This window comes from Daucus carota, chromosome 6, assembly GCF_001625215.2.
Source record: "Daucus carota subsp. sativus chromosome 6, DH1 v3.0, whole genome shotgun sequence".
Lineage (NCBI taxonomy): Eukaryota > Viridiplantae > Streptophyta > Magnoliopsida > Apiales > Apiaceae > Daucus > Daucus carota.
In genome coordinates this window covers 24,899,590-24,924,842 of record NC_030386.2, presented here as the reverse complement: position 1 = coordinate 24,924,842, position 25,253 = coordinate 24,899,590, and the positions used below count along the sequence as shown (strand labels likewise).

Genomic DNA, 25,253 nt, shown 5'->3' with positions numbered 1-25,253 from the left:
TATAATGCATCATTTTATATTATTATTACTCCCTCCGTACCTCTCATTAGTTTACAGTTTTTTCAACTGCTTAGCACGTATTTAAGACTCTTATAAAACATAGTTCCATAACTTATTTTTGTGGTTTTTTTGTGTGAATATTCAAACGCTGAATTTTCATTCGGAAGAAAAAAAATAAAGTTACATATGAAACTACATCTTTTAAATGCCATTAAATGCGTGTAAAATTCTTATCATCCAAGGTAAACGACCTTGGAGACATAAAAAGTACTATATATAAATATACAAATATATATCAAATCATCAAAATATTACAGACTACCACTATATTTTAATAATGCTACACATAATATGTAATGCTAATAATTAAATCCGAACCTAACTTCAGCGACAAAAAAAAGCTGAATCTAACACTAGTGAGTAAAATAAAAAAAAATTATAGTTGAGTGGTTGGATTCTAAAGACCCAATAAGTTTAGTGACAAAAAAAATATCATAATACTAGTAATCAAATCCGAACCTAAGTTGGTGGCTAAAAAAAAAACCAAACCTAACATTAGTGACTAAAAGAAAAAATAAATTAGTTGGGTGGTAAATTTCTAAAAACGCTATAAGTTGAGTGACAATAAAATCTATTTTCCCTTATTATTATTATTATTATTATTTTATTTTTTTTTGAAATTGAGAATAAATCAAGGCTTCCAAGATGATCCCCCTTTTTTTTTTTTTGAAATTGAGAATAGATCAATACATTAAAACAAGGCAAAGGAATTTTGTGGTTTTGAGAATTTTATTTGTTCTTTCTGAATGCATGAATGCCCTGGATAAGTTCACTCAAAGCCTTCCAAGATGATCCCCCTTGGTCAAGCACGGCCTTGGCCGCCGCATCACCTGTTAACTCCACATTTTTCCGCACCACCTTGCCCATCTCCCCCTCCATCAATTCCTTCACCGTCTTCTCCAACCCCTCCCACTTAACAAACCCTTTCACGGTTCCATCACACGTCTCCACCCTCAACCCGACCTTTATCTGCTCCACCACCATTCTCACATTCAGCGGCTGCTCCGCCATCATCGGCCACCCCAATATAGGCACCTTTGCACAAATACTCTCCAACACTGAGTTCCAGCCGCAGTGACTTAAAAAGCCTGTCACACTTTCATGTCTCAGTATCTCCATCTGATCAACCCAGTCTCTCACCACGAGTCCTCTGTCTTTTACTCTGGTTTCAAACTCATGATCCACTTCGTTTCCATTTTTCCCCACTGCCCACAAGAAATTCACCCCTGATTTCTCCAGCCCGGTCTTGATTTCGTGAAGCTGGTCTTTTGATATCTCTGCTTGCGACCCAAACGCCACGTAAAGGACTGACCTCCTACCATCCTCTAATTTATCATCTAGCCATTTCAAGTACACAGGCTTTTCGCTTGTGGCCATAGCTTTTGGTGGTTCAGCCAAACAGAGAGGTCCAATAGGCCATGCTTTCGGCTGGCTCTTATGATTCAAGTAGTCCAAAAACTCCGGCTCCAGCTCATAGAAACTGTTCACCAAAACGCCGTAGCTCTTACTGGTTGCCATGATCGACTCCTTATAAAACTCATAGCCAGGACCTTCTTTTACGCGATCCTTGATAGGCAAATCAAAATCATTTCTTGTCAATTTAATCCACGGAAAATCAGTGACTTGAAACAACTCATCATCAGACTCGGCCTCAAAGATTACTCCACTGGCTTCTACAGATTGAATTACAGCACAACTGAAAGCATTAAAACCATAACTCGCCAGCCGCGGGATCCCAAACTTATTAGCCGAATCAAGCGTCCAGCCTAGAAAACCGTCACTGATCACAAAACTCACATTACTCAACCTCCCTAACGCTTCTTCAAACCAAGGTTTCATCAATTTGGTGCACGTCACAAACGTCACAAAGAGTGACATAGACGGGAGCTTGTCCGTGCTCTCGACTCCTAATGGAAGGCCATCGACATTTTCAGGGAATGGCAAGGCCACGATGGAGGCCGCAGTGTCAGCTAGACGAGACGAAACAAAGGGGAGGTTTGCAGGGGTGGTGAAAATGGTAACGTCGATGCCTCGGGCGAGGATGAGGCGGGCTAGTTGGAGAAGAGGAATTGTATGGCCTTTTGACATGAAGGGGAACAGAACAACACGAGGAGTTGTTGAGGAGGATTCACCATCAAGAACCACATGCCCCATTGTTTTTGTTTGCTTTGCTCTCTCTGCTATGAATCTTGATTATTTAGTTAGAAACAACTTTTACTATGTGTAGCTAGTTATAAGTAGTTTCGCTGAGGTTGAGCACGATTAGATATTGTCTCGGACACTTGGTATATCCTCTGTTGTCCCGGGACAGCCAAACACTGACGCATTGGTGTAATTTGGTGTGCCCACCGTTTTTCAATAATGAGGCCTAACGCCTCATTCAATATCTTCTCATGCAAATGAGAAGAGCACGTTATCCTAAGGATTTCTAGGCCACATATATGGAAGTCGGTAATTATTTTTCATTGTTTTCCCCGGGGAAGCGCTTGTGTAAGTTGTCAGAATGAGACCCTGCTTTTGGTCTGAATCTATTGTCACAATTTTTACCCTTGTAGTGAAAAATTTTGCCTGGTAGGTACGTGTACGTGTATTGCAGTGTTGGCTCCGTTGATTCTTAGAGGCTGGTCAATTGTTAGTTGATTGATGAGGTTGGGGACTACGCACGTTGCTGAAGTTGGCTTGCAGGATTCATTGGATTCTTCAGGTCCTTTTTATGAATCTGTTCACGTTAAGTGAAGGGAGTCCGACTATTCCATATCTCGATTTATATGTCTTGTATATACTAGTTGTTCATGGTATTTTTTGAAAAAATATATCTGTTTTAATCATTCTTATGATATACAAATGTTATTAAAATATATCTCTATTAATATATATTATAATATTATATAATATATTTTTATTTGATTTACATATAAGTTATATTGCTAATATTTTATATACTAATTTATGTGCGATCAAAGTCCAGGTTTTCATTTCAGTAAAAATAAAAAGATTCAGTAATAATTTAACAATTATATTTTAATTAGAAAAATAATTACGCCTTTATAATAAATATTATATCAAATTTATTAAAACACCTTTTATTTGATTTTGAAAGTCATTTAATTATAGAACCTACTTCTATTTAATTTAGCTAACAATTCCTTCTATTATATTGGAAACATGAAAATAGCAAGAAAGACGTATTTTATTGATGAGAAATACAATTCAAAATCTAAGACCATCTCGGCCAAGGTTCCTTAAATATACAATTTCTTCAAAATTGAGATTCTATATTCATTGACAACTTTTTTGCTCCTATTATTATTATTATAACATTAAATTCAATTTTTTTAATAATAAAATAATAAAAAGATGTGGTGAAAAGTGTGCAAAAGAGAGAGTTAGAATATTCGGGCATTAAAAACAAATGAGGGATGCGTAAGAGATTAACTGAAGAATGAAAATGAACAGGGAATAAGTAGTACTCTCTAATTTGCCGAAAATGCTCCAATAATTGAAATTATTTTAAGCGCATAAAAAATTGCTCAAAAAATATTAATGTAATAAAAATCAATTTCCCAAAATTTTATATGAACCAGGCTTGCCTCGCAATGAATTATGAATGTATTAATTTGATTCTCAATGTGATCTCTCCTCTTGTTTATCTATCACTCACCTCGAGGTCAGTAGTTGTTTACACGTACACAATCACGTCCTGCATATAATACCAGTATAATATGTATATACACAATCCATGTCATATTATGTAGGGCAACACCCTTGACCTGGCAACTGTTTCAACTCGTTCAATGGACCACACTGATTCGACTCACTTAATTTCCCTACTAACTCGTCCTTTTCGCAACATTAATCTCAATGACTCTTCCGATTCTCCCTCTCGCGACTCGCTCTCCATCGTCCAATCATATCTCAGCAACTCATCCTCTTTTCCCGGCGCTCCGGCGACGCTTCCCGGCGGCGCGATCGACTGCGCGGCATGTCGATCGTTGATTATCGAAAGCGAAAGCGGAAGCGGAAAAGGAGGCCTTTTGGTGTGCGATGGGTGTGAGTTAGGGTTTCATGTTGATTGCGCTGGAATGCGAGGCCGTGAGGTCATGTTTGAGGAGTGGCTGTGTGGTCAGTGCAGTAGGAGAGGTGTGGTGAGGTGTGATGGATTGCGAACGAGAGCAAATAAGCGGTGTCGTCGGAATAAGCTGGTGGAGGGGAATGTGAGTGATTTGCCTCGCGGTGATGGTGAAGGTGAGGACTCTCGGTTTTCGAGGTACTTATTGTTGTCGATTTTTGGTTATTTAGGGTTATGATTGGTAGCATTGTGAATTTGATTGTTTAGGAAGTTAAATTGCTTAGTTTCGTAACCATGTTGTCTTTAGAAAGGAAAAGTAAAGGAAAAGTAATAAATTAATTCATTCTGTAGCATACTTATAAGAGTGAAATCAGTACAACTTGTTCCTAGGGATCCTTGGTAGTGGACGTGCTAAAGAGAAATAAACATGTTTGATGGAATTGTTAGCACAGTCGGCTTCTTTAGGTTCTAGTATATTTTCTCTATTATACATTGCTTTTTTTGAATTATATCTTCAAATTTATAAGCTCTGTTGAATTGAAAAGATGTTTGTTTCTTCAGGTGATTGTATATTTGTACTATTTGTGTTTGATATTAACATGTTTTCAAGATGCTCAAGTAGTCTGATTTAGCCTTTCAGAAAAAGGAAAGAAAGTTGTGTATTTATTTTTTGTGTGTTCAGGATATGGAGTGTTTAGCTGGTTCACTTTCCACTCTTCAGTGATGGGAATATATTGTGTCGCTGTTATATGATTTTGACATAACTTGTATAGTAAATCTACGTAAAAGCTCACTTGAACTGTTTTCTAGTATAAAATAACCTGTTATAATTGCTAGAATGTTTAAGTTTGGATTGCAAGTATGAGCCTGTGAGGACATCTACAGGAATAAGTATTGCTGTAGATGTATTGCTTGTGTAATTGTGTATTAAGATATATAGCAAAAATATATTATTATTTTTTTCTTTATGTATTACGTTGCTCCAGTATTAGCCTTGTCGAAATGTTTACTGTACAATTGTCGGCTTGTTTAAATACCGGAATCTTTTACTCACTATGGTCTGATTCTGAGATAAGTTTATAGAATTATTTGCATTTTTGGGATAGTACTGTACTACTGTTACATTGTGGTATGGCAAAATAAATAAATAAATATATATATATGTATATGTATATGTATATGTATATTTATGATTCACAGATGTGGTTTGTTAATCTTTTATCTATAGAATACTCGTGTCGTACTGTTTTATCAGATCAAGATTTAGAATGTTGTCATCTTAAAGTGTTTTTAGTCGCTTTCATTAATTCAAACTATATGTTTGACGTTTTGGGATTAATATTCTGTAATGTGAACTAATATCAAAAGGGCCTGGAGGTCAACAAATTATGATGACTGAACCAAAATAGAGGCTTAACAAATTAATCTGTTGGGCCAAACGATATACGCCGGTGAAAATTATATTTTAATACGTTATGATCATAATTTATTTTGAGGATCGAGTTTGTGTGTGCACTTATTGTCTAGTTTGGCCCAATAGATCAAATATGTTAGCTGTTTAATTCGGCTCAATAGATCAAATACATTAACGCTGTTTGGCCCAATAGATCAAATACATTAGCTGTTTAATTCGGCTCAATAGATCAAATACATTAACCCTGTTTGGCCCAATATATTAATTGCATTCTATTCTAAGCCCATTTTTAAGATTTAGGGTTCACAAGTATAACTGTTCTTAGGTTTCTCATTATCATTATATTGAACTGATTGTTGCTGCGCCTTTTTGTGCATCTAAGAACTTTTCAAGGTGAGGCAGTCATTGATTTTTTCATCATTTTCAAGAATTATACGTTTTTGCTTGATCCTAAGATTGATAGAATGAGATTGATTGTTTATTGTAATTTGTAAAGCAGGATTAGTGCTAGCACGACTTGATTATGTTGAATTGTTCTACTCTTTCTATGAATCTGTTGCAGAGGGGGCTTTTGCTATCTAACATTGTATAATTGCAAGTTTCGATAATTTAGTCTGCTACTTATGATACATTTTGATATATATCCAACAATCTTAAATTTATAGATTTGATAGCTATCTTGCAAAGCTGTGTTTCTAATCATAACGCTTTAATTAATTAGGTTGTTATTGATCTCGGGTCCTTGACTCAGATCTTAGTGCTCAGATTTTTATTATATTTTATTATTCCTTATGATTTGAGTGCCGTGTGGATAATTGATGACATATATCCTGTTTTTCAGGAAGAACAACCCGTGTGATAATACTTTTGGTGGCAATCCATTTGGTGTGCCAGTGCCATCTTCAAGATTGTTGCACTGCCGAAGCAGGTTTCGGTTTCAAGCATCCTCCCATCTTGTGCACCGATCTGTGAAAATGGGAAATGAAGAACTGAGTCAGCCCAAGGATCCTCAGATCCATAGTTTAGCAGAATTTGATTTGCGCCCTTCTTCAACTAGTTTAAAGGGTTCTTCAAATAAACGACCATTGCCTCGCATTAAAAAGAAGATGTGTTTGGAGTCACTTAGGGAATTTATATGTAAAAGTTGTGGTGGAGTTTTAGAAGAAGGTTGGAGTGTTGAGTTTAAGAATTCTAGGAGTAAAGATGAGTCGGATGTAGTATACTGTGCTCCAGATGGAAAAAAGTTTGAGTCAATGTTAGAAGTTGCTCGTTATATTGGGCTTACCCCAAATGCTGATACCACAGAATGTGAAATAAGAAGTCATGAACTTGATGTTTCACTGACAGGGTCTTCAGAGCGTAAAAAAAGAAAGACAGCTAGACTTGCACCAACCAATGGGGATACAAGAGTTAAAGATGTGATAAATGACTTCGATAAGGATGAAGTTTCTGGCATTGAGAATGTGGATATTGCTGGTAAATCGGTGAACTGCACAAAAGTCACGGATGCAAATTTCGAGAAAACTAGTGGATGGACATCTAAGGAGTATAATGTAAGATAACGCTGTATATTTTGTAAATTCTACTGTAATTGTCATTAAGCAACTTCCTTGGTTTCCATTTCATTTTCTGCTTGAAGTTGCATGATTTATTAAAATTTGAATTGTGAGTAATCAAGAATGTGCATTATTTCAGGATGGATATCCTGTTCAATATGAAGACTTTTTCATTATCTCAGCAGGAAAAATTGATTTCAGACCATCTTATCATAATGCCAATGAGATCTGGCCTATTGGCTATAAATCTTGTTGGCATGATAAGGTTACTGGCTCACTTTTTATATGCGAGGTATTGGATGGTGGTGATTCTGGGCCTGTTTTCAGCGTCAAAAGGTGTTCATGTTCTCAAGTACCAATTCCAGGAGGCTCAACTATCCTCTACAAGTCCAACCTGGCTCACCTTGCTGATCAGCATGAAGAAAATAACGATTCTGTATTTTCCCTCGAGGAGGAGTCGGATTTTAATTTTCTGATGATGATGCTCTCTGATCCTCCACCACAAGAACAAGACTTTCTGTTCCATCTTGGCAGTACTATCGACCTGAATGATCAGACATTAAAAGTCCCATCCGTTGAAACTAATGCAGGTGATGGTGAATCTGAAAATATTGTGTCTGACAAGACAGTGCTGCATGATGTAATTGGTGAAATTTCAGTTGAAGAGCGTTCATCATCTCTAGCATGGCTACGGGTTTGTGGAAAACTTATTGATGCTTGCCGAAATGCTTTTACCCAAACGGGGACTTTTGAGTACTTCTGCAGACATGCGGCTGGAGCAACATGCTCTTCTAAATGGGAAATTAAAAACCAAAACTTTGACTGGAATGCTGATCGTTTGATCAAATTCATTGGTTTGTTTGAATCAGTTGATGTTCCTTCTGTTATTCGGGATCATAAAGCTTTTGACGTTTCATCTGCATTGTTGTCGAAATGGCTTGGTGAGGACAGATTTGGACTGAATGTACAATTCGTGAAAGAACTGTTGGAACAGAATCTTGGTGCTATAGCTTGTCATGAGTATGTCAGTTTGAAAGAGAGAGAATCATATTCATCATCTTTAACAGTTGGTAGTGGCTTCTTACTAGCTAAGACGAAAGACGGAGTTGACCTCACGAGTGAGAAAGTAGATGATTTAACTGAGAGGTGCCAAACCTCTAATATCCCAGCGGCTAATGATCGTGTTATCGATGATATTATAATCCCTGAGGGAACGCCTGTTAGCTCAAGACTTCCTCCTTCGCTCTTAAGTGATGCACTTCAAGTATGTAAATTTTATTTCTATGTGTCATTTCAAGCTAAATGAATTAAAATATAGGATGGGGCGTTGCTGGAATACGTGGTCTCACTTTTTTTTTCTCTACCCAGGTGCAGGAGTTTCTTATTCGTTTCCATGGTGTTCTGGAGTTGAGGGATCTGTTTTCATTTGAAGAACTTGAAAAGGAACTTATCAGTCTGGGGCTTGATTGTTTCGACCATGAGATTATTCAAGGAGTATCGGAGAAATCCAAAGGTATCCCCTCGCATAGAACTGTGGACACTGAATCTGATCCAGCAGTGTCAGATAAAGATCCACATGCAAAAATAACACTTAAAATGAAGGAACATCAAGATCAACTACCGTCTATTGCTTTCAACAGGTGCAACGGCTTTGCTTTGACTAAGATCCACTGCTCATTAATAAGGGTGCTAATAGGTGAGCTGCAGTCAAAGGTGGCTGCAGTTATAGATCCAGAATTTGATATTAGTGAGTTGAAATCCAAGCGTGGCAGAAAGAAAGATGCAGACAGTTGGATATCTGAAATGAGAAACAAAATGAATATACCTCCTCTTAATGAATTAACCTGGCCAGAGTTGCTTCGGAGATATATTTTGTCTGTCTCTTCTTTGGGTGAAAAGCTTAATTCTGCAGATATTACAACCCTTGAAAGTAGAAATGTATTTCGCTGTTTACAAGGTGATGGCGGGGTGTTCTGTGGCTCACCTACTGGACCTGTAGGGATAAGAGCAGATGCAGCAGTAAGATTTATGCAACTCTACTTTCATGAGCTCACTGTATTACATATACGATTCTCTGCATTTTGAATTTGTGCTGGCTTTGAGTTTCCCTTATCTCTCAAAAAATAGAGATATTTAGAGATATAGAATACCATAAAATTGAAGTGAATTTCTTACTAGTCTGGTCATCATTTGGCTGTAGCATAAACTCTTGGTTATGCTTTAAATTAAGATAAAACATGCACACAAAGAAGCACCCAATAGTTTTCCTCACCATTGATCATAAGAGTCCAGGCCACATGTGAAAGTGTCCAAGAAAAGAGTTCTTATTTGTTGATAATACTCTTACTATGAACTTTATACTTGTCACAGTACCTGTTATCTACTAAACACTCTTCAATATACAGACACATATGGAAAAAGCTTTCCTTTACTCTGCAAATTCTTAAATGGAAAATGGCTTTTTTATTTTAAATCCTTAGGCCTGTCATTTGCCAGAAATTTTTGCTCTCAGGACCCCGAATAAAGTACAGTTAAGACGATGACTGAAATAGCAAAATATGTCCTCCTAAGCATGACTGCATGTGAAGTTTTATATTGAAGATATTGCTCATGTTGTAGACATCAACTACTGAAGAGGGATGTAAATGGTATTAACTTGGTTAGATATATGATTTCAGCTTTGAAAGGTGATGGTAGGTAACGAGCTTCTGACTGACTGCAACTCATGTCTAACAATTCTTAGTTCATCCAGCTTTGTTTAAATTACATTGCAGCTATTTGTATTATTCTTATTTTTACAAAAAAAAAAAAAAAAGAAGAAGCATATTGTTTTTCGGTTTATTGCTCTGCTATAAGCCATTTTAGAATGCATAAAAAGTTGCTCTGATTTGCATATTAATGATGCTAATTTAGTTCTAAAACACTTTTAGTTGACATTATATTTTAATGTTTTAACGCTTAATTCATTATTGCTGCTCTTTATTCTTGGTTTGCGAATTGTTTTCCTAGTTAACTATAAATTCAATTTTTTAAAAAAGTAAGCACTTATCTAAAATATTTGAAGATAATTTACTAATTATGATATTGAAATATGAAAAGTAAATATTAATTGAGGCACCCCCCCAACCCCCCAAAAGAAAAAAAAACATAAATCATATTCAGATTTCAGAGGTCCTCTATTGTGGTGCTGCTGTTATGTTTTTCTTTTACATGTCTTATATATCTTCCCTTGTCCTCTGTATGAGATTTTTACAATTTGTGCGTGTATATTGTATCTATAAGAAGTCTATTTTGTGTTCTCTTTTATAGGGACCACGTAGAGACGATTCTTGTTACTCACTAGTTTTGTCTCTCTACAGTTTCTTGCAGAAGCTATACAGAATATATATGGCTCTTACATTAGAGAGCATGATGTAATTGCTATAGACGATGTAAAATCCCAAGAGACAATTTTGGAAAGGGTAGATGTAGAGGATGCTGAACTTCCAGGGTGGGCCAAAGCTCTGGAACCCGTCAGGAAGCTGCCCACGAATGTGGGAGCCAGAATCAGAAGATGCATAAATGAGGCATTGGATAAAAGTCCACCTGAATGGGCAAAGAAAGTTTTGGAGCATTCAATCAGCAAGAGTGTTTACAGGGGCAATGCATCTGGGCCTACAAAGGTACGGTTTGGGCTAATCATTGTTATATACCTGAATCTTAAAAACATAATTAGACGTTCTAGTCTTTGAGAATTTGTTCTATTCTAATACTGCCATGCTGAAGGATTCTCTTATGTTTGTCGAATTGACATGGCCCGGACTCCCAGTAACCACATAAACAAACTAATGAAAGACAAGTAGACAACCTGATTTCAGCTTTACTTGCCCCGTTAATAAATGGTTTGAAAGGAAACAGCTGGGTGGAATATTTTGTATTGTTAATACTTTATGTGGATTCATTTAATATTAAGTTCTCCACATACAGCATTCCTGCAAAATTTTAAAGAGGACGTGTACCAAACTTCATATTTTATAGTTGTGTGCTGTTTTAATTATACAGAAATTACTTTTTCCACATTTCTTATAATAATTTTAACAGCTTGACATTTATCTTAAAGTAATCATGCATCAAATAATCAAATATCATTAGCACCTGCAAAAAAAACATTGGTGTTATTTCCTGTTTACTTGAAGTAAAGGGCAAAAAGTCATACTGCATGGCCGGAAATTTGTGGTCTCATTTTATGTGATGCAATTGTTCTGGTATTTCTTATATAGAGATAAATAAACTTAAATTCAGAGATGCCCTCAGATATAATTGGTTTTTACCGACTCCCAGTGACATTAGGTGCTCAATGGCAGAGGTGGATGTAATCAAAATGTCTTGTGTGATATCTTGTAATTGTTTCGGAGGATTAAGTATGTGATTTCCTTTAAATTATTAATTTCGTGTTTTCTGTAAATAGTCCAGGGGATTGATAAGGACAAGAAAATAGACTCTAGGTAGGGATTAATAATACTTGGTTTAGAGTCTATAGACCAAGTATTACGAGTGAAAAGTAGACCAAATATTATGAGTGATAACTTAACTTAGACAAAAATACCCTTGCATGTTGAACTTGGTGAAAAGGCGTATTACAGGACACCCTAGCTTGTCTAGGATTTTTGCCTAGGAACCTGCCGACTAGCTCTATGGCCAAGGCAGGTATGTAAATCGGACTAACCGGGCGATAAGACCCAGTGGGTTGGAACTCCCTGTGATATGCATGGTTTGGGACCCGATCCCCTTTGGTGAAATCTTCCCACTGTCTCTTCAACTCGGGGTGAGAGCCCGGGAGCTGGCGAGGTTCGATTATATGACCCTTGCATGTTGAACTTGATCCGTACTCGTTTGATTGAAGGAACTAGGAAGGATATCATTGTTCTTTAAATAATCCTGTGCAAGACAAATTTGGAACTGGACTTTTGAAAGACTAATAATCCAAGAATTTAGTGAGGGGACAACAATGCAAGGATTTTAAACCTTGGACTATAATGTTGCCAAACAAACATTGCCCAAGGTTTGACCATTATAAACGCAGCCCAAGGCTTGCTATTATCGACATAGCCCAAGGCTTGGTTATCATAAATCTTCCATAGACCTCCATGGCATATTATATGATACTTAAACCTGACTACCATGAAGACTTTTTTTTTTGGTTGCTTATTTTGTTGGTTGTTAGCTTCCACTATATAATTTCTTCTGTTTTCCCTTTGGAATCATCTGTGGAGTCATGTTGTAATTCTAATTGAAGGGAAGTTACTTGTTAGGCAAAATTTCATGGGGAGTGGGGTGTTCATTATTAAATTTCGTTCATTTACAATATTTGACATAATTGGTCTGTGGTAAAGTAGCAAATTGTGTAAAATAGAGAAACATTAGAGAAAATTTATGCCTTCTTTCAGAATTCTTAACTGATTGTTCAGCACCACTATGAAGTATGTGGGTCAGTTATGCTTCTGATCCTACACCATAGAATAGTTGGACTCAGTTCCCTTTTCTTTCCGGGGCACTTACTTTATAGATAAACTTAGAAAGCTTAGGACAACAGGATTGGAGGGTGTATTATTTCTAGTTTGTATAACTTATTTCTAGCTGCATTCTTGCTTGTTTAAGAAATATATTTCGCCAATGTACATAGATAAAATTAGTTACATAAAGACTGATTCTGATCCGAGTTTTTTTGGTATATTGTTGGTTAATGGAAACAGAAAGCTGTTATTTCCGTGCTGGAAGACTTGCAGAGTGGAGGCTTGCAGCAGAAATCTGGTAAAGAACAGAAGAAGAAGAAAAGGTACATATCAATATCCGACATCCTTACGAAACAATGTCGTAAAGTCTTACGCAGCTTGGCTGCTCATGATGATTCAAAAAATCTCCGCGACATGCTGGAAAAGGAATTCACGAATGGTGAAGATGAGGGGCTTCTTGGTTCTCTAGCTATTGTGTCACGCCCTTTCGATTTAAGGACTATTAATTTGAAATTGGCTGCTGGGGCCTATGGTGGTTCACACGAAGCATTTCTTGAGGATGTTAAAGAGGTCTGTCAACCTGACAACCTGAATATACTTTATATAACGGGAACCTAATTTATTTGTGCACAAGTATTTCTTACCGAATTACTATATGTGTTCTACATAGACTTGAATGAGATGTGCAGTTTGGGAGGTAGGCTTTAAAGAGTTTTATGCAGCTACTTTGTAAGCTTCATATTTTTATGTGAACACTTGTTTGTGCTGAAAATTGGATAGTGGTTTTAAACTGAATTGAACATTAGCATGAATATTGCAGCATAATGCTCCAGTCGTCGTACTAATAAAAAGTTACATTCTAGTTGTCCTGTGTCTATTTTTCATTGAATTTACAAAATGGAAACCATTTGTCTCTCTTTGATGATAATTTACAGGTGCTTTCTTTTTCACTTGCAACCAAATTGTTTCGCTCTTCATAAATTGATTTTAAAAGTTAAAGTGGAACATTTTATAGTTTGGGTCTTTTGCGTATCTTCTGCTGTGTTGTCACACTTGTAATGGGGATTTTGATGTATATTCATCTCTTTTTTCCATTTCCTTATATATTTTTCGAGGTATTATTTTTTTTTATCTTTTTCTGACATCCACAAGATTTTCACTTGTAATGCTATCTCTAGTCTCTACTGTAGTATGTTTCATTTATTTCTCTCCATTTATACACAATTGCCTCTTCATCACAAAAAGCTAACAAACTCTTATGTGGTTTCCCTTTATGGTTTAACCTTTCCAGTTTTTCGATTGGATGACATCTTGTTAATGAAACATCTCGTCTTGGCTTTTATTAATAACAAGGTGATGCTGATTTCTGTTGTTTTCTGATTGACAGTTTTGGGCCAATGTGCTTATTGTTTCCAAGGACAAGCCTGATCTCATTAGATTGGTTGAGATATTGTCCCAGACTTTTGATTCGCTGTATCAAAAAGAGGTATGTGGATTAGTATTGCGTATAATCTGGATTATAAGTGCATTGTGCACCTGCGTAAATTGTCCATGTGATGGTGATACATTTTCTTTAAAGTAATTAGCTCCTGTTTATAAGTGATTCTTGCAGCTAGTAGTCTTGTTTTCACGAATTTAGAGTTCTTTAATCTTAAGCATTGAATTGAAAATCGAGAAACTGATAAAGTTTTAGCTTTGGCTTAATATTCTAGAGTAAAGTTGCTACCCTACTCTTTTTAAAGATTATTCCACGTGGCAGTTTGATCTTCAATGTCTGCTGTTTTAAATTATTTGCAATGCAGGTTCTCACACAGTTTCAGAAATTAGAGAAGTGGAGACAATCAGGCCGCGTAAGTTTGGAGGCCCTAAGTGAGTTGGATGATAAAGCCCCATGGGAAGGAGGGGGGGCATGCAAAGTTTGTGGAATTGATGATGATGACGCGAACGTCCTCCTCTGTGATAAGTGTAATGCGGAGTATCATCAATACTGCCTTGATCCTCCACTTGCAAAAATTCCTGAAGAGAACTGGTATTGTCCTTCTTGTGTTGTTGGGACATCCACAACTCAAAGTGCGTCTGGCACTCGGTCGCAATTTCTACACTATAGGGAGTATCAGGGAGAAATTGGTTCACACTTTGAGTTCATCGCACATCTAGCATCTGATATGGAAGAGAGAGAGTATTGGGAATTGGAACTTTACCAGGTTTGTCTGCCTGTAACATCTTCTATACAAATTTATATCAGATTTTTGGTTATCCCTAATAATAAGAGTGTTGATCTTCATTTTCAATAAAGAAAATACATGCTAATATTTACTATTCTACCCATCTAGGTAAAGTAAAGTGATTTAAATTTTGTAAGTCCTTGTGAAAGAAATCATGATCAAAATAAGTGAGCAAATAATACCCAACTAGTCGGTAATGTTTATGGTCTTGGATTCCATATATTTTCTTTCTTTACCAAGTTTTCTTTAACATTAATGCAGAGATCCCACCTGCTGACATATCTGTGTGATGAATTGTTAAACTCCGCTCTTGTTCGGCAACACATTGACCAATGCACAGAAACGCTGACTAAATTAATGCAGAATCTGCGCTCTACTTCTGCAGAATTAAAAACCTTGAAACACAAAGAAGCGAGCTTCGAGGCCAAAGTGGCAGAGTGTGACAGAAGTGTTAAGGTTAGTACTCCTGATCTGGCATCTTTTGAAGATCTGCAAGGCCTTTCTTCCTCTCTTGCCACAGGGAGCGCCAATGTCAGTTCAGATGATCCCATTGTGCTCCTCAATAACTCCCAATCAGAAAACTCTGAGTTAGCATCAGTTAGGACCCGAATATTACAACTAAACAACTTAACTGCTGGTTTATATTCACAGTTTATGAAGTTGTCAACGCGCAGGAAATTTCTAGGTAGAGATTCTTCTGGCAGATCGTACTGGGTGTTGGCAGATTCAGGTACCCAACCTTCACCTATTTCCAGCAGTAATGGGGAAATGCAGTGGAGTGGACAAATTATATCTGCCAGTTTTTCAGAGACTGTTTCACCTCCTTTTCCATGTGAACTCGGTGATAATAAGGGTGGTCCTGAATGGGTTTCTTACAAATCTGATGCAGAAATTGAAAAGATTTTGCACCATTTACAGGATAATAATTCAAGAGAGAGAGATTTAAAAGAATCCATTTTGCAGTGGAAAAGTTTTATGACCCAAGGCAATCAAGTATCTGAGAGCGAAAATTTGAAGGGTCCTCAAATGACTTCAAGTTTGGGAGACTGTATATATGTTGCATCTTCCAACTCTCTTTGTACTAAGGCGACCAGTTTTCTAGAGGAAAAATATGCTCCATGCGTAGCACTGGAATCATCCGAGCTTTGTAGTAGAAGGATGAAAAAGGCAAATGGAATAGCCCAACACCAAATGGGCAGATGTGATTGTTTAGAGCCTATATGGCCATCTAGACTCCATTGCTTTACATGCCATAGAACCTTCTTGACAGATGTAGATTTAGATGGACATAATGATGGTAAATGCAGTAAAGCTCTACCAGCTTCTGATAAATTGGATTGTCATGAAAGTTCTAAGGGTAAAAGCATGATATCCGGGCTTGGACAGGTAGGGTACCGACATGAAATGCGCAATGTTTCTGCATTAAGAAGTGGGCTTTCCCAACCATCGCAAAATTATATCAGTCATCTGAATGACAAGTCAGTTTGTCCATTTGATTATGAAGATATTTGTTCCAAATTTGTGATGAATGAATCAAACAAGGAACTTGTGGAAAGCATAGGTCTTATCGGCTCGAATGGTACTCCAACGTTGCTTCCATCTACTTCTCATCTTAGTGATTCTGTGGCAATGCTAATTTCCCAAGAGGCTGTAGTTGGTGAAGCTCCTAAGCTTCCTGATGATGTGAAACTTACTTGTTTGCAAGACGAGAGGACATTTAATGCTAACACTAGCAATAATTTTCCTAATAATTCTCTGCAACATACTGTTAAGCATCAAGACAAAAAAGTATCATTGCACTGTGGTGCTCCCCTGTGCAAGGTGTTGGATTGCTGCATTGTCCCAGAACCCTCGTTAAGGCCATTGGTGGGCAGAGCTGGTTATATCCTACAACAACTCAAGATTAACCTACTGGATATGGATGCTGCACTTCCTGAAGAGGCAATAAAACCTTCAAGAAGTAAGCTGGAACGCAGATGGGCTTGGCGCAGCTTTGTTAAATCAGCAGAGAGAATATACGAGGTTAGATCATTCACTAGCACACAATATACTTTCTGTAGTTGATTATCAATTGAGAGTTTTCACTTTAGGTATAGTTGCATGTGTTATGTGCCAAGTAATATACGGCTCTAACCGAATAATGACTGATGTGGTGCACTAATGATATGGATACTTAAGTGCATATAACTGTAATATGAGGCCTGTATGCACACATGGATAGCCATGATATAGTCAAGTCATTTGTGATTAATTTCAGCATGTTTTATAAGAGGATATTTTTGAAATTGATCATGCATTCTAATAAGCTTTACATGGAACAAAGTTATAATACTAGTAGGAATTAGTTTATCTTCCATTGATTTAATTTTGTCCCGTATATGTGACACTGTTCTATATTAAAACCTTTTAGATAGCATGCCTGCTTGTTTTTTATGATATAATTCCCTTTGCTTTCTGGATGCCAAAGCTTAATTTTATTCACACAAGCTGCATTACATACCCTTGACTCCTAAGATGCTAAATTATATTTCTTGGTCAACATGATAGATCTGTCCCTTCACTTATTAGCAATAGATTCCCTATGAATAAGAGTTCTAATTTCTTCCAGATGGCGCAAGCAACAATAGCATTGGAGGATATGATCAAATCAGAGTACTTGAAAAAAACTTGGCGGTACTGGTCTTCACTTACCATGGCTGCCAAAATTTCAACGCTATCATCCCTTGCTCTGCGTATTTACTCCCTGGATGCAGCCATCAACTACAATAAATCTTCTTCTTCAGATGACTTCCAGAAAAGTCTCAAGCAAGAAAAGAAAGGAACAGGAGACTTAACATGTATTTCTCATGTTTAGAAAGGTGACATGCTAACCTCGATCTACATGGATAGGAAACAGACATTGATAAAATGCATGATAGTGCATCCAGTTGTGGCCTGATGATGGCTGGAACTTTCTATTTCTCCTGGAGGACTACACAGTATAACTAATAGATTTCACATGCACACAGAAGGGCCAGATGAGAACAATACCAAAGAGGGAGAGAGATCAAATTTGAAATTTCTTTTTTGTTCTCATATCCTTTCTTTTAGATGTCTTGAAATTCTAAGTATTGTTCAATGTTCTGAAAAGACGGTTTTCGATAGAAGTTGAGTCGTTTTTAGAGAGATAAATTGGATGTGTTGTGTAGGTTCATACTCTGTCTTTGTTTCTTCCCCTTTTACATGGATTCAACTAATGCTGTGGAGGTTAAGACTATTGTAGGATGTCGAATGTGTTTGGCATAGTTCAAGGATGCTCCATTTGGCTATTTACTACTTCTCTCGTAGTTCTGTTATTTTTTTCAAGTTACCATGCTGTGCCTAGTCAGTTATAACATGTATCTGTGCTTGCATATGATCGGAGTTACCTGGGTTCATTTCGTAGGAAAGCATTGTTCTTTACTTAAATGGTACGGAGAATTTTGCATGGGTTTCCGTATTAACGTAGCTAAATACTCCGTCTGTCCCATTTTCCGGTTTTTGAAATTTTTTACACGTATTTTAAGATTTTTAAAAATCAAATCTAAATATAACTCTTATTATTTTACACTTTTATATACCTGTGAATAAGTCAGTTAAAGGAGGGAGCTGAAGTTAATGTTTTACACTGACGGAGATTATTTCTATTTATCTTTAGTATGCGACTATATAACTTTCTTTATCTTGCACAAGAATTATAATTTCATATTTCATCAGCTTATGCATCAAAATAAAAGCTCGCAAGTTAATCATATCCTTGGCTTATGGATTGATAATTTTAATACCAAATGTTTTGTTAAGTTCCGGAAGTTTCGATTTCAAACTTTTTCCAATTAATTAGTTGGAAGTTGGGATGGACGTATGTTTCGTTATCCAACATCCAACAGTATATATGTAAAGAAAAACACTTATTGTTGTATGAAAATACAGTGTATATATGATTATTCTAAATCTCAAACTATAAACGAGCATCTTGATCTGTGAGTGTGGTGGTTAATCACTGTAGAATAAACTATTTAAAATAAAAATCTTAAAAACTGCATATTAAAGTTGACGAAGTAAACAAGCCACAGATAAACTTCTTAAGCTTTGAATTTCGAGGTTCTTAATTCCTGATTCTAGCTTTGAAATCATGTTTCAGAACACCAAATTTAATAAACTTTCTTGGTATTCAATATCACATGTAACAACCACTATTCGGGCTCAGTAATAATTTTCTTAAGGTCCTCGATACCTTCGGAAACATAAACAACCCTGGGGGTGATCATGTGGGAGCATACCTCCCCCTTTTGAAGTGTCGATGGCCTCCAGCATGGTCACCACTTCATCCATCTCAGGCCGCTTGTCGGGATTAGCATCCCAACATCGCTTCATTACATTTGCAAGAGAACTGGGGCAGCATCGAGGGATTTCTGGCCTTAAATTCTGTACTTCCAATAATTAGTTTGATGTCTTCATGTATAAAAAGAATTGGTAATGCTAAAATTGGAAGTAGTGTTGTTTATACCTGGCGGACAACAGCAGATGTCACTTCCGAGAAGCTGAGGTCAGGATATGGCATGTCACAGCAGTATATTTCCCATACACAGATTCCGTAACTATACACATCACACTTCCTGTTGTATGGATTACCATTAAGAACCTGATGCATCCGCCATATCAATTTAGACAGTTAGATAATATGGAGTCAGGCACTCACTTGAAACTTACAGCTTAAACAAGGGTTTGTTATCTAGCTGATACTGAATTAATGCAAAAATACAAAATAGGTCAATGGCCAAAAAAAGCGTCGAACAACTCATTCAACCCAGCTATTTGAACACTCTGCGTACTGTTCAACTTAATTAGATGGGAAGTAGACGAGTGGCTGCAGACCTTGGGCGACTGGTGACATGGCATCTACGTGGAAAAGCCCACAATTTTGTGGTCAATGTTACTACTTACTGCTCAAATCGCAAAGATGTGTACATGTTTGGTTGAATATGGAGTTGGAGACTTGGTAGACATGAGACTCTTATATATGTTGGTACACAAAATATATATCTAATGTATTAGTTTGTTCTTCTATGAATTATTGTAGGAGTTATTTAAGTACAACTGCAAAAAATCTAAAGTAAGAGAAAAGGGGGGAGTGAAGTTCATAACCCTTGAAAAGGTTATAAAAGAGGGAGAGGTTGGGGAGGTGCGGGAGGAGCCACCAGGCCATTGCTGAATCCTCAACACGAGGCTCAAGCGTTTTCACATTGAACTGCAGCACATACTAGGTTGGTAAGGAATTGAAAAGATTAATTTAAGTATGGGGTTAATTTAAGTATGTTGTGTTGTGTTACGCTGCCAAGATTAGAGTCAGCACAATTAATACTCACATGCTTAGTTAGTCCACTATATTGTTTAATTTAACAAGATAACTGAATATGTGTACAAGGGTGAGACTGTTTTTTTAAGCAGTGATCCACGTAATATACTTGCATGATCTCAGTGGCTAGTTAGATAAGTAACCTATCTAAACAATTCTATGTGTTAAACAAATCAGATAAGGCAAATTAGGTTACCTCCGGTGCCATATAACCAAGGGTACCAGTTTCACCAGTCATGTCATTTGGGTTTGAAGCCTCAACACGAGCAACCCCAAAATCGGCTATTTTTAATGTTCTTGTCTTGTCCAAAAGCATATTTTCCGTTTTCACATCCCTGTGAACAATCTTCTCAGAGTGAAGATAACTCAACCTAAAAGATTAAGGACTCAAACTGTTAAAAACAACTTCAATTGATTGCAAGTTACGGTTCATCTTCATTCATAACAAAGCAGAAGAATCTCACAGAAAATAAAAACTCTAATCGTGGACAATAGTTAAAAATGGAAATGAGAGTTTTACCCTCGAGCAAGATCTAGTGCTATTTGGTGAACAACCTTGAATGCCAACTTCCTTCTCCGATTTTTTATGAGGAAAGATTTTAGTGCTCCACCGGGAAGATATTCAACAACAACACAACAAACATTACGCGGCATGCCAACATGACCATTTTCTGTTTGAATGCTGATACCTGATGCTCCCATTGTAGCACCTATGAACTGCAAGAGAATCGGTAAAAAATAATCTAGTGAGCACCATTCGCTTGGAAAACATACCCCAGTGTTAGTTCACGAGTTGAAGGCTTGACCATTATAAACATATACATGTGTCTGAGTTCATTTAATTATAGTCAGGCAGGCACCTTCAAGTTTTGCACAAGAAAGAAATGAACACTATCATGAATTTTTATCATAGTCGCTAAGATACAGAGAAGAAGATACGAATAGGCTGAACGGAAGATTTTGTAGCAGCAGTCACTTTTATCAGTGCAAAAGATAATCTGAAGATGAGAGCGATTTTGTAGCAAAACATTATTTCAAAACTTATATACTACTAATAAAACAAATTCTCTCAATTTTTTACATGGTATTAATCGACGGCAGATAAGTTAACCATCAGCATCTTAATCCTAAGCTGTAAAGTCACTCAAACGAAGAACTCTTGAGATATGTGATGTCAGGTCAACACCTTAAATTTTTTAATTTTTTACAAATACGTGAACTTAAGGTTTAGCATACATCAGTTTACATCTCCATCAAGAGTACTGGTCATATTTGATTTTGCAAGTATTTACTGGTTCTCTTTCAATTTTATTATGTAATAGAAAAGGTATTTCCACAGACACTAATCACACACACACACAAATAATTCCAACATATAAAGGTCTATAAATCCTTGAAGGAGCAAATAACAAATAAAGAAAAGAATGAATTTAGGATGACCAAGAAAATTAGTCAGGGAAAAACGAAAGTATACTTTGGTTACATTAGGATGATCAAGCTTGTGCCACACAGCAACCTCCTGGGTGAAAGCTGCTCTTAGTGAAGCTACCTCAGCCTCTGTCCTGTGGCCCTCTTCCCCCCAGTCAAGAAGTTTAACTGAACATGTAAAAAGAACATATAGAAGAATTCACAAAATCTTTATTCTGCACCGTGTTAAGAAGCCATGAGAAAATGAATTGAAACGGGTAATGCAAATAGAAAAACAGATGAAACAAATGACTGAAACATAGTAACAGACTCAACTAAGAAATCAAACCGTGTCACAATATATGTTGTTACTTGTTAGACAGCAAAAAAAATAAAAATACTTTATTCCTTTTTGATAAAATCTGACATTTATTAGTTTAAAGATCCATAATTTTGTAGGATTTAATTGCGTATCTGTTCTGATTTTGACTATATTGCACACATGTATGACAGTAATAAGTGACCAGCTGAAAAGCTGAAGGGGCCATTAATAAAATAATGAAAAAGATAAAAAGAAGGGGGTATTATGCACCCACCTGTATATCAAAGAAAACCCGTGAGTTCACGGTTTTAGTTACACAAATCCAAAAGGGGCCATCTCAATGATTTTCATATGCATATACATAAAAGAAAATAATTCATTTATTAAAATAGAAACCATCTGTGAAATTTTGATGAATTGGTTTAGACTACATAGTAGATCTGTGAAGTAAACCATACTTAGTCCGAATTAGAGGAAGTTGAGAGTAAACATAATAACATCATCATAAATCAAGAAAAGCCTTTGTTCAATTCAAGAAGCAGTACAATATGTCGAAACAAAATCAAAGTTTGCAAATTGACCAAGATTCCACACAATGCAGGTGATAAAACAGAAGCAAAAGCCTAAAGCTTGACATCGAAAAACAGGAAAAACCAAAATGATTGAGTTCCAAAATGGGGTAAACATAAAAAACATGACAAGAAATAGATAAGATAGAGATAAATAAAAAGTGGGACTTGCCTGCAACATCAAGGCCATCATAAACACCACGATGAACAATCCCAAAAGTGCCACGAGCAATAACAGATTTGATAATGAGCTTGGAGGGGTCGATTTCCCATTCTTGCTTTGTAGCAGCTTGCTCTGTTTTCTTGAAATTATTGTTGTTATTATTAGTACTAGTAGTAGTAGTGGTAGTACCATTGCTGCTTGCATTATTAGCATTTTTTTCCATAGTCCAGGCTCTACTGAGATGCCTCTGAAGCTGCTCATCTAAACTCTTTAGATCTATTTGGTCTGCTCTCACAAACCCACCTTGCCCTCCTCCGTTCCCCCCTTCATCCGCCATCTCTCTCTCTCTCTCTCTGTCTCTGTCTCTCTCTCTCTCCCACTGTGAATATACTACTGGTATATATGGAGAGAGAGGGTGTTTTGTAGTTTAGTTTGTGTTGAGAAAGATGCAGATACTAATAGAAGAAGAAGAATGGTGTGTGAGTGTGACTGTGTGAAGGGGGTTAATATTATTTCGAATGAATAGTTAAATACACAAGTGTGTGTATATGTCAGCCATGTGTGCACTGGATCAAGATTCAGGCCTTTCTCGCCCGTTCTTTCGCCTTTTTCCCTCTTTCATTTTTGGACTTTTTTATATACATAACAAAGTTTAAAAGAGTTTTTTCAAAAATATTATCATTTTTTTAAATAAATTATAAAAATATTATATTATTGAAATTTTTTTCAAAAATACGCTAGTTGCATATGCAATTATATCGGGTTAAATAGCTAATTCATCATTAACCTGGCTGAAAACTTGCGACTGAGTCATGTTGTTGAAAAAAGGGATCTTTTTAAAAATACCCATCTGTAAAATTAGTTTTTTAAAAATACTACCATCTTTTTCATTGTTTTTAAAAATACCTTTTCATAAAAAAAATTTCAAAAATACGATTTGCAACTTTTGCAACCTCATTTGCAACCTTGGGCGGCGCAGCCGTAAAAGTTGCAAATGAGGTTGCAAAAGTTGCAAATGAGTTTGCAAAAGTTGCAAATGAGGTTGCAAAAGTTGCAAATAAAAATGGAAAGTTGCAAATGTTGCAACTGTTGCAACTGCAATTGCAACTAGTTCAATTGAAAACTGTAAGTTGCAAATGAGGTTGCAAAAGTTGCAAATGAGGTTGCAAAAGTTGCAAATGAGGTTGCAACTAAATGCAACTGAAAACTATATATAGTTGCAAATGAGGTTGCAAAAGTTGCAAATGAGGTTGCAAAAGTTGCAAATGAGGTTGCAACTGCAGTTGCAACTTTTGCAACCTCAGTTGCAACTAAATGCAATTGAAAACTGTAGGTAACAACAGATGTATGGTGTGCCCCTGGCGGGGCCATTAGATTACAATAGAATCAACTGAATGCAACCATATGCAACTGAATGCAACCATATGCAACTGAATACAACCATATGCAACCATATATGCAATTACAAATCCTGATTTCAAGTTCCAGTTTTCAAATGTCATTTTCGACCTCATTTTCGGAATCGATATATATATATATATATATATATATATATATATATATATATATATATATATATATATATATATATATATATATATCGATTCCGAAAATGATGTCGAAAATGACATTTGAAAACTGGAACTTGAAATCAGGTTGCAACACGGCTGACGCCGCCTGTAGTTGCAAATGAGGTTGCAAAAGTTGCAAACAGTATTTTTGAAAAAAAAATTTTATGAAAAGGTATTTTTAAAAATAATCCTGGAAGGTAGTATTTTTGAAAACAATAAAAGAAAAGGTAGGTAGTTTTGTAGATTTCCCTTGAAAAAACTTTCAAACGCATCACCAAATAATTAAAACTTTCAAAATCATCTTTCTCTGTCAGTTCCGTTAAGTAATTAACGGAAAGTTCAAAAAATAAATTAAAAAAAAATCAAAAAATTGGAAAAAAATCGTGAAAAATTCTGAAAAAATTCAACAAAATCTGATTATTTTTTTTGAAAAATGTGAATAAAATAAAAGAAAATCAAAAAATTAAAAAAATGGAAAACAAAAAGTTTCAAACCTTTTTTTTATTCTTTTCAATTCTTCTAAAATCCAAAAAAAAACTTGCCATCTAATTTTTTTTCAAATTTTTTCATATTCTTTTAAGATTTTTGAATTTTTTCTGAATATTTTTGAACTTTAGAATTTTTTTTCAGAATTTTTTGAATTTATTATAAATTTTTTGTTTTTTCTCCAAATTTTTCTGAATTTTTTTAGAGTTTTTCAGATATTTTTCATTTTTTTTATAAAATGTTTTTGAACTTTCCAATAATTACTTAACGGAACTGACGGAGAATGATAATTTTGAAAGTTTTTAATTATTTAGAGATGCGTTTGAAAGTTTTTTCAACAACATAACTCAGTTGTAAATTTCCAACCAGGTTAGTGATGAATTAGCTATTTAACCCCAATTATATCTATAACTGCATCCATATGCAACCAGAAATGCAATTTTGAAAAAAAAATATAAATTATATTTGTTTGCATAATGAGTTGCAACCGGTTGCAAGACAGAAAAATAACTTCGGGGCCGAACGTTATAACCTAAAAAGTAACT

At 36.0% G+C, this 25,253-nt stretch overlaps 3 protein-coding genes across 3 annotated transcripts; 1 reads left to right on the top strand and 2 right to left on the bottom strand.

The window, feature by feature from the left end:
* Window positions 1-542: 542 nt before the first annotated feature.
* Window positions 543-2,582, bottom strand: LOC108192720 (UDP-glycosyltransferase 90A1). Its single transcript, XM_017372684.2, has one exon. It carries the CDS (start codon window positions 2,212-2,214, stop codon window positions 790-792), a length of 1,425 nt encoding a protein of 474 aa, XP_017228173.1. The 5' UTR covers window positions 2,215-2,582; the 3' UTR covers window positions 543-789.
* A 1,257-nt stretch (window positions 2,583-3,839) lies between these two features.
* On the top strand, window positions 3,840-18,128 carry LOC108227337 (methyl-CpG-binding domain-containing protein 9). The gene is made up of 10 exons (XM_017402425.2): window positions 3,840-4,327; window positions 6,385-7,096; window positions 7,239-8,363; window positions 8,468-9,118; window positions 10,459-10,761; window positions 12,832-13,161; window positions 13,979-14,077; window positions 14,394-14,795; window positions 15,078-16,838; window positions 17,425-18,128. The coding sequence occupies exons 1-10, from the start codon at window positions 3,855-3,857 to the stop codon at window positions 17,668-17,670; spliced, it is 6,102 nt and encodes a 2,033-aa protein (XP_017257914.2). The 5' UTR covers window positions 3,840-3,854; the 3' UTR covers window positions 17,671-18,128.
* Window positions 18,129-18,849: 721 nt separating this feature from the next.
* On the bottom strand, window positions 18,850-23,210 carry LOC108224352 (serine/threonine-protein kinase STY13). Its single transcript, XM_017398930.2, has 6 exons — window positions 22,661-23,210; window positions 21,665-21,786; window positions 20,711-20,907; window positions 20,387-20,561; window positions 19,342-19,476; window positions 18,850-19,259 (listed from the first exon to the last, which is right to left on the bottom strand). Exons 1-6 carry the CDS (start codon window positions 22,986-22,988, stop codon window positions 19,053-19,055), a joined length of 1,164 nt encoding a protein of 387 aa, XP_017254419.1. The 5' UTR covers window positions 22,989-23,210; the 3' UTR covers window positions 18,850-19,052.
* Between the last annotated feature and the right edge of the window lie 2,043 nt (window positions 23,211-25,253).

Excerpts from the sequence above, each read along its gene's own strand:
- LOC108192720 (XM_017372684.2), bottom strand. The coding sequence starts at position 2,214 with ATGGGGCATGTGGTTCTTGATGGTGAATCCTCCTCAACAACTCCTCGT.
- LOC108227337 (XM_017402425.2), top strand. The coding sequence starts at position 3,855 with ATGGACCACACTGATTCGACTCACTTAATTTCCCTACTAACTCGTCCT. Across the intron at positions 8,364-8,467 it reads TCTTAAGTGATGCACTTCAA|GTGCAGGAGTTTCTTATTCG; the intron begins GTATGTAAATTT and ends TTCTCTACCCAG. Across the intron at positions 13,162-13,978 it reads TTCTTGAGGATGTTAAAGAG|TTTTGGGCCAATGTGCTTAT; the intron begins GTCTGTCAACCT and ends TCTGATTGACAG.
- LOC108224352 (XM_017398930.2), bottom strand. The coding sequence starts at position 22,988 with ATGGCGGATGAAGGGGGGAACGGAGGAGGGCAAGGTGGGTTTGTGAGA. Across the intron at positions 21,787-22,660 it reads TGATGGCCTTGATGTTGCAG|TTAAACTTCTTGACTGGGGG; the intron begins GCAAGTCCCACT and ends TTACATGTTCAG. Across the intron at positions 20,908-21,664 it reads ATCATCCTAATGTAACCAAA|TTCATAGGTGCTACAATGGG; the intron begins GTATACTTTCGT and ends ATTCTCTTGCAG.